The 9,153-nt window shown below is 31.0% G+C and overlaps 1 protein-coding gene across 8 annotated transcripts in view; it reads right to left on the bottom strand.

Annotated features, from left to right (window-relative positions):
• Positions 1-657: 657 nt before the first annotated feature.
• Positions 658-9,153, bottom strand: part of LOC134694727 (anion exchange protein 3-like) — a 75,873-nt gene continuing 67,377 nt past the window's right edge. For all 8 annotated transcript variants that reach the window (XM_063555770.1, XM_063555772.1, XM_063555771.1 and 5 more), the window contains 9 exons: positions 8,553-8,701; positions 8,110-8,304; positions 6,760-7,065; positions 5,553-5,645; positions 4,287-4,447; positions 3,267-3,520; positions 2,491-2,660; positions 1,740-1,913; positions 658-1,189 (listed from right to left, as the gene is read on the bottom strand). In XM_063555770.1, coding sequence (XP_063411840.1) covers positions 1,109-1,189; positions 1,740-1,913; positions 2,491-2,660; positions 3,267-3,520; positions 4,287-4,447; positions 5,553-5,645; positions 6,760-7,065; positions 8,110-8,304; positions 8,553-8,701 — 1,583 coding nt within the window. In that variant the 3' untranslated portion in view covers positions 658-1,108. The remainder of the gene's footprint in view (positions 1,190-1,739; positions 1,914-2,490; positions 2,661-3,266; positions 3,521-4,286; positions 4,448-5,552; positions 5,646-6,759; positions 7,066-8,109; positions 8,305-8,552; positions 8,702-9,153) is intronic.

Below are 9,153 nucleotides of genomic sequence, written 5' to 3'. Positions count from 1 at the left end.
GCATTTTCATGGATATTCAATTTTGTGATTTTATCAGGACCTTTACTCATCAAAAGGCTGCATTGAGCCTTCATTTTACAAAAGTAAAACATATTGTTCACATTTTAACAATACAGTTTTATTTTTGAGTGCACTATTCTCATAAAAAATTATCTACACATTCATTACTAAAAATAATCTAATATAACATGAAAATAAAATAAAAACAAAACTGAAAGCTCCGTAAAAAAAGAGGGGGGAATCCTGTTCCCCTCTTGAATAAATATAACAGACATTCTGTGGATGAAATATATATAGTAACTAACTAAGGGTTAATATTTAATCCTTTTCTATAAAGCAGCTACTTAGGTTGTCTGGGACTAAAAACCCAATTTTAACAATAAAAAAATAAATAAAGTGTTGTTTGCAGAAGGGAATCTTTGAATAAAACAGATAAGCTGATAATTCAGAAATTTTTATGATGTTTTTTTTTTGAAAATTATGAAATGATAGCATACAGTTGGTTGGAGTCGAAATCTCCTTATTGTCAAGACCTCTCCCATAAGAAATTTCAATATTCTGCTCTTTGAATTACAACCCTGATGAAATTCACAAAAATAAAAACTCACATTTTGTAAATTTTGATAGCATTATGTGTATACAGCTTTTTCCCAGCTTTTTCCCAAATTTTTACAGCAATTGCAATATAATTATAAATTCAGAAATTATTGTGAGTTTTTTTTTTAATCAATTTGAATAATGTGACTGGGTTAGTCTCCCAGGTGATAAGGACTAGCATTCAGATAACTGAAACCTGTATGTAGATATTTCAAAATCACAATAACTCACATTTAGGTCCATTCTTGAAAAAAACCACTATAATAAATTGATGCAATAATTTCTGAATTTACAGGATCACATGATCACATTTCCTTGAATAAATATTGAGTCATATCTAATTATCTAATAAAGTTTAAAAATAAAATAAAAACACAACTCTGAACACTTAATCTTGCTTGGATTTCCAAAATCTCAAAATAGTTATGATGAAATAAAAACAAAATCAAAGCAGACATAATCAGCATCACTTTAGTGTTTGATTTAAGTTCAGTATCTTTAAAGTGTTTTCTTATACTGGCATGTGGGCCAACTGATAGAAATCTGGGTCATCTATATCTTCATCATCAGAATCTTCTTCTTCCTGGTCAAGCTAAAAATAGAAATAAAGAACAAGTTTTTATCAAACCGAAAGATCAGGGCATTGAAAAACTAGTCAAACTGATATGTACTGATAGTAATGCAACTTTATACAAAATATCATTGATCTGTTACCAGTAGTTTCTATCAAACAGCTTTTGACAGAAAACTTGGAAATTGTTGATGCTGTCGATGACGGAAAAACAACAACTTATTTATTTACAAGTTGATTTGCAAAGATTGGGAGCAAATATTGAAGCGCTATTCAGAGAAAAAACATTTTTTTATTCAGATATGAAATGAAAAACATGTGACTATCGAAAGGGACGCACAGACCAGAAAACATAACGCACCTCTACTAGGTGGGGCATAAAAATTGTACTTGATTTTTTTCAAGTGGCTTCTCTTATGCAAGAGTTTTGTATTGTCTTGATAAATGTTTTATGTTCCTTTGAGTAAATGAATAAGAATACATGGTAACTTTTTTTTTTTTTTTTATTAATATCATTGTTTAAAATAGGATATTTAGGCCAAAACCTAGCAATGTTACCATAGTAACTTACCTCGTGTAACTCTTGACCAGTAAATATCTTAGGTAATCCCCTCATTCTGAGGGGCACAAGGAGTATAACAAACAATGGGAATGCTAAGGCTGCAGCAGTGGATTTAATGATCAGCAGCAGAACGAGGAGTACGAGCTGTATGATGGTGAATAGATGCATCTTCATAGTCTTCACCTGAAAAATATAGGAAAAATTACTTTAATACTGCTGTAGTGTAATGATTACAATTTTCATGGAATTTGTCATAGACTTCTCAAAGAATTGGAACAGAATATTCATGGAACATTCATGGAATTGTCTTGGGATTTCCAAGAAATTTATCAAGGAATTGTTATGGAATTTTCCAGAAATTTATCATGGAAGTCGTGGAATATTCATTGAATTGGCATTTTAATTTTCTTTTTTGTTTCTTTTTGGAATAGTTTAAAATAACTTTAGTTTTCTTCAATTTCAAGCTAAATGAATCTAGTTTGGTAGACTTGTTTAAATCTTCATTATATTGGCTAAGATCCTTTCTCTAATTCTCAGCCAATTTATTCTTTCCTGACCTGTTGATGGTTTTTATTTAATCAACATGTGTTTTTGATCTCAATTGTTCATTGGTCTATATTTAGATGTGATGTGAATTTTTCTTGCTTAATATAGGAATGGAAGTGACACGGCCCCTAAACGCTAGAATGGTGCTCACTAAAATGGAAGTTTTTGAAGGAAATGCAACAAACTTGAAAAATGTCTATTGTTATCAACTTACTCTACGAACAAATCCTCTGGATGGATGATATTTGACTGGAATGAGTAAAAGTTTGAGTCTTTTAAACATCTGTACCCCACTCAATGAAGAGATACCTAGATACAGAAACACACCAAACAGCACAGCCATAGGCACAGCCTTTAAAACAGGCTCCCAGAATAAGGATATACCTAAATATAATAAAACAAATGTAATACATATTATAATATTTTTTAAATTATCATTTACATATGAAAGCATAACAAAATTAAATTATCATTACCATTATCTAATTTTTAGAATTATCCTTGATATTTTTTATTTTTTTAAATTATCCTTTACATTTTTAAATCTTTAAATTATCATTTAAATATGAAAGCTAAACAAAATTAAATTATCATTACCATAAGGGACGACATCAAAAGATCAATGTAGGATAAAAAACTTTAATCAAGGGTGGGGTCAACATTGCTGCAAGTTTTGTTAATCTAAAATGGATTTTACATATATCCCTATAGGTCAATAAATTTTTCCCAAATTAAGTTAAGAGGGGGGTGTGGGGTTCAGTGAAAAAACTATGTGAATTAAGTTTGTTATCCTTCATTGAACTTTTGATGTCATCCCTAATCCAATTTTTAAAATTATCATTGATATTCTTTTTTTTTTTAAAGTATCATTTAAATTTTAGTTAATTTATAGAATCATAGAAAACCTAATCAAAATTTTCAAATAGAAAAAAATTTCTCGACACAATAAAAATTAGATCCCAAATCAAGTGTTTAATAAGTAAATTTTACCTATAACAATATTCATAACAAGTGCAGTAACTCTCTGCTCCTTAACTTCCATTAACTTTGGTTTTTCTCCCGGAGCGTGATGTCTGCTCATGACGCTGAGTGCTGACACATGAGCAATCGTCCTGACGGTTGCTGGACACATCCATGGCAAGCCAAACAATGAACACATAAAGGTCATGACCCCGACTAAAATCATGTCTAAATGGAATCCTGATCCTTTCTTCATCTTAAACTCTTTCTTGTTTAATATCATCCTGTAAAAAAATATAATTATTATTGATACAAAAGGTAGAAATTTTGTTATTTGTTGAAAATATTTAATTTGGTGCTTTACCTGTTCCAACAAAATGCGCAAACTTTGATTTCAACCAATAGTAATGAATACACAGTAGTTGTTTGGTTTTGAAGTCCTTCTTTAACTTATCATTTGCAGGAGCTTTTGAGTTAAATGGCAAAATTCAGAGCTTTGAGCTGGGAGTTCCAAGATTAATACAGTAAATTCAGAAATTATTGTGTTCATTTACTATTGTGATTTTTGAAAAATTTGACAAATAATCCTGATTAATTATTTCTAATGAAGGAAAAGCTGCATACATACTCGTCCTTACTTCATGTCTGTCATTTTTTTTCCAGTAAAAAGCTATGTTTCTTTGGTTATATGTGAACAGAATCACAATAAAACTTTTGTATTGTATTTATATTCATATTTGCATAAATTGTTTTGTTAAACAGTACATTAGGCCTTTAGTTTTCTCAATTGTTTTACAATTTTCATGTTGGTGCACTTTATAACTGACTATACAGTATGTTTTTTTTCCTCATTTTTGAAGGCCTTGTGGTTGTCTAAATCTTCTTACAACCACTTCATTTGAATTCTGGTGGGTAGTTGTCTTATTGGCAATCATACCACTTTTCCTGATTTTTTAAAATGAAAGTTAAGTGTGTCAACAACATAAATATTCATGCCTCATCAACAATCATACCATATTTACTCATTTTTAAACAAACGTAAAAACTTACTCTGTGATTTGAGTTTCAAGATAGAGCAGCAAAAAGATCAGAGCAGCTGGAATAAACGAGGCGAATATAATATACACCTCAAACCTCTTCTTTGTACCTATAGGATTCACCAACCAGCCACGTTTGAGTGTAGGTTCTAAAGTGGGCGGAACTTGTAATTTCTGAAAAGAAAAGATTATTTGTTACAGCATAGGCTAAAGGTAAAATAGAATGAAACTTAAAATCTCTAGGGAAAATTTGTTTACAGACACTGCTTGTATTTAGCATTTACTGTAAATTCAGAAATTAATGTGAGGTTTTTATTGTTGCCAAAAACGCAACAGAGTTGTAAACGCAATAATTTAAACTAGCATTTTGAAATATTTTATATGAATTTAACAGATATTTCTCAAAATCATAAAAATTAAAATCGTCTTGAAGTCTAAAATGACATAATCACAATAATAAATGCACCCAATAATATCAGAATTTACAGTAAGTTTTAAAACATATTTTATTTAGGTACTTTGGAGTAAATTGGATAGGACACAAGTAAACCATACTAATGAATCGCTCTGAATTACAAGGTGTAACAATACAATGTTAATTAGAGCATGCCATATGTTAAAATACACAATACTTAATGAGTCTAGCTATTGAAAGTGCTGGTAAGCTAAAAATTGTGCCGAAATTCTTTTTTTTTATTTATAAAGAGACATATTTAGAGAACAGTGAAAGTAATGCCACCTAAATTTAAATTTGATCTGAGTTTAGTGGTAATAAGCATTGTGTATAAGTTTTATAATATTTGGTTTAGGCAAAATAAAGTTAGATTGCAGAAACTGTAAATAAGCCAATTTTTCTTTGTATAAAGGGACATAACTTAAGAAAAGTGAAAGTGACGCCACCCAAATTCAATCTTGATAATTGTTTGGAGGAAGTAAGCATTGTGGTTAAGGCAAAATAAAGTTCAGCAACTCATTTTTGGACTTATTGACTGACGTACATACAGACAGACAGACAAACAAGGAGAAAACTTAATGCAGGCAGCTAAGGCAAAAGATTGTCATGTGACTATTTCTCAATAATGATACCCAGATATAAGTAATTGGTAAACAGGAAGTTGATGAGCAAAAACACTTCACATGGTAGTTCATGCTCAGGAGAGGCACTTTTACAAATTCCAGGGATTTCAATTTGTAGTTTGGGTAAAAAATTAGTCACATTCTTTATGGAAGGGGTAAACCAGAATATTGCCATCCTTTAATTTGATTTAGAGACACTTACCTGAGTATATACACTTTCTCCTATTGATAAATCTAACAGCACCATTAAAATAATAGAAATAACAATCCCAAAATCTCCCAAAGCTCTTCTTGCCTGAAAATAAAGAAATAGAAATAACAATTCCAAAATCCCCCAACGCTATTCTTGCCTGAAAATAAAGAATTTATAGAAATAACAATCCCAAAATCTCCCAACGCTCTTCTTGCCTGAAAATAAAGAAATAGAAATAACAATCCCAAAATCTCCCAACGCTCTTCTCGCCTGAAAATAAATTAACAGAGTACTGGAAAATATCAATCACAAAATCTCTTAAAATATAAAGAGCTTCAATCATTTATTAAGATCACTTGATACCACTGCTATGACTGGTGGCCTATAAGTACAGAGGGTATCATCAACTCAGTAGTTAGAGCTTCAGAACTACCTGATATTTAACATACCTTTCAGAAACAGTCTCTTTACAAAAAAATAAAGAAAAAAAGTAACTAAGGTTCTGATTCTTTCAGGAACAGTTTATCTTAGATGGCGTCTATTTTCGATCTATGAGTTTAAATATAACTTTGGTTTCTTTCGCGCCTCTTTTGTAGGATTTTTTGCTTGTGGGAAAGCTGTTTATACATATTCTTTTACCTCATTTGTGACCTACGGAATAAGAACTATTTTACCTAGTTTGAAATAACATGAGTAGCACGACAGGTGCCACATGTGGAGTAGGATCTGCTTTCAGAGCAAATGAGATCAACCCCGGTGTTTAATTAAGTGGGGTTAATGTTGTTTAGTCTTTTGTTGTCTATGTTGTGTCTAATGTACTATTGTTTGTCTATTTGTGTTTTTCTTTTAGCCATGTCGTTGTCAGTTTTATTTTCAATCCATGAGTTTGAATGTCCCTCTGGTATCTTTTGCCCCTTCCTTTTGTCTATGATAAAGAATTGTGTCATTAGCAATCCTACCGCACTTTCTTATTTTTAATTGGCTCATTTTTTTTACAATTCTCTTCATGCGTTTGGTACTAATAATGCCTAGGAATCTCCATCAAATTTTGGCTTTAACTTAGCCTTTAAGCCTTTTTGAAGGAGATAAACCTAGAATAGCTTCTAGGATGTATGATATTAATAAATTGCTTTAATGGTTTTATTCTGAATATAAATGCTTGCAGAATGTAAATGTAAATAAACATGCAATTGGTAAACCATAACAAAGTACTTACCCTTCTTCCTAAAAATTTACTGTTTCGAAAAATCCTTAGGAAATATGCGATGAGAAATGTCCCTAATGTTAAAATCGTAGACATTAGAGCCGTATTAGGTCTATTAGTAACCTCTTTGTAATGGAGGTATTTATTGTAATGAGTATCACTCTCAGCCTCCTCTTGAAAAGAATCATTGGCAAACGTATATCCAGGCAACGAAGTCACATTTAACACAGGGTGAAGGGTAACATTGCCGTTAGACGACAGATTAGTCAAATTGTCTTTGGCACAGTAATCTAATAACAATGGATGATCCTTGAATGTCTGAAAAACACAAACAAAATATTGTGATACAGAATAATTCAACACTGTACAAGGAGGGGAATTCGTTAAAGTGGAAAATCACTTGTTTTCCAATGCTATCAAAACTGTCATTTTTAGTCTTTAGGTTTCTACGTTGTATCTTGTGTATCATTGTTTTTCTGCTTGTCTTTTTTTCTTTTTTTTTAGCAATGTTTATTTTTGATCTATGAGTTTGACAGTTCCTCTGGTATCTTTTGCACTTCTTTTGTAATGTTTATACTTAACAGTTAAGTCATTTAGAATAATTTCCAGTCTCAGCATATATTTTTTTGGGGGGCTGGGTGGGGATGGTGGAGATACTGTTAACTCTGAAACAATTGCTAGGTCTTTAACATCTCTAATAATGGGACTTTGTGAGTTTTCCAATAATAAGAACTAACACTTAGTAATCTGACACATATATTTATATGCAGTTTTTCCTGTAATCACAAAAACTATTCTCTCATGTTGAAATTGCAATAATAAATGCTCGCAATAATTTCTGAATTTACAGTATTCATTTTCTTTTGCATTCTACCAATAGATATGTTAAGGGAAACATGATTTAATATCAGAAGGTTTAAGCACTTTGAACTTTCTTTCAACTGTGACCTTTAGTTGATAACTCTAAGTCATTTGGTTTCTGGTCGACAGTTGTCTCATTTGCAATTCTATCACATCTCATTACCTTTATATAACTTTGGACTGCCATAGATTTGAAAAATTAAAACAGGTTAGGCATAACAGATTGTTGAGGAAAATGTTGATATAGAGACACGTATTGCGTGTGTGCTGTGACATCATTTTGGTTCTGCAACATGCATACTGTGGTAATGCTGTGGGGCATAACTTGATACAACCACAAGGAGTCCAACCCTGAACAGTTGGGGCAAGTATGAACACTATATTCAAGCTTGATACAGCTCTGAATTTGGATTTTTATTATATATAGCAATACTTTTGTGGTCTTAAAAAATATTTAAACATGAACATCCATAGAATAATTCTATTTCTAAAATTCCTTACCTCATCAATTTTCTTGATGACCTCAAAAATGAAAATGAGCGAGATGAGAATGGCAAATATTTCTTCGGTAAATCTGGAGATATGACGGACAAGGACACTGCTCTCTGCTGCAACAGCTACTATAGAGATCAACATTACCCAGAATCCTATCCATACCCGCATCGTCAAAAACTCTATATTATTATTCTTACAAAACTGAAAATACAAATGTAAGACCATTTTACAAAACTGAAAATAGAAATGTTAGAACATTTTTTTAAACTGAAAGTGGAAATGTAAGTACATTTTACAAAACTGAAAGTTGAAAAGTTATACAATTTTATAAAACTAAAAGTAGAATCTTATAAAACTTAAGATAAATGAAATAAAATTATACAATGTTGAGAGAAGCACCTTTTAAATCGAATTCAGTATAAAATTTATAGATAAACGATGAAACTTACCATATAAAGGGACTGTTCAAAAACCAGGACAGGTCCAGTAGCACCAACAAGCATTAAAGGTTGTCCTGCTAACAAGGCAAATATAATCCCACAAACAGATGTGCTTATCACAGTTTCTTTGACACCAAGATAATCATAAGTCTTCTCACCTGCAAAACAGACAATGGATGTGAAAATTGTAAAATTACTTTATTACTAAATTTGATGAGACTGTCATTAAAGTGAGAGAGTTAGTGCTATAGAACCAGGTTTAATCCACCATTTTCTACATTTGAAAATGTCTGTACCAAGTCAGGAATTTGACAGTTCTTGTCCATTTATTTTTCATGCATTTAATTATTTGATTTTGCCATTTCATTATGGACTTTCCGAATTGATTTTCCTCTAATTTCAGTATTTTTATGATTTTACATTTTTTTTTTATATTATGTGTACCATATGTTAATTATTGTCGATTCATATATTTTTATGAGTATCATTTTTCATGGACATTAGATTTTGTAGTTTTGCCAATCTCTATATGCAAAGCCTATATATTCGTTGAACATTTTTGTGGTTCACCTGTACCCACAAAACCCACCAAAAATTGATATCCAAGGAA

Source organism: Mytilus trossulus, chromosome 13 (genome assembly GCF_036588685.1).
Source record: "Mytilus trossulus isolate FHL-02 chromosome 13, PNRI_Mtr1.1.1.hap1, whole genome shotgun sequence".
Classification (NCBI taxonomy): domain Eukaryota; kingdom Metazoa; phylum Mollusca; class Bivalvia; order Mytilida; family Mytilidae; genus Mytilus; species Mytilus trossulus.
Note: the sequence above shows the minus strand (reverse complement) of the source record. Positions and strands in the feature narration are given on the sequence as shown.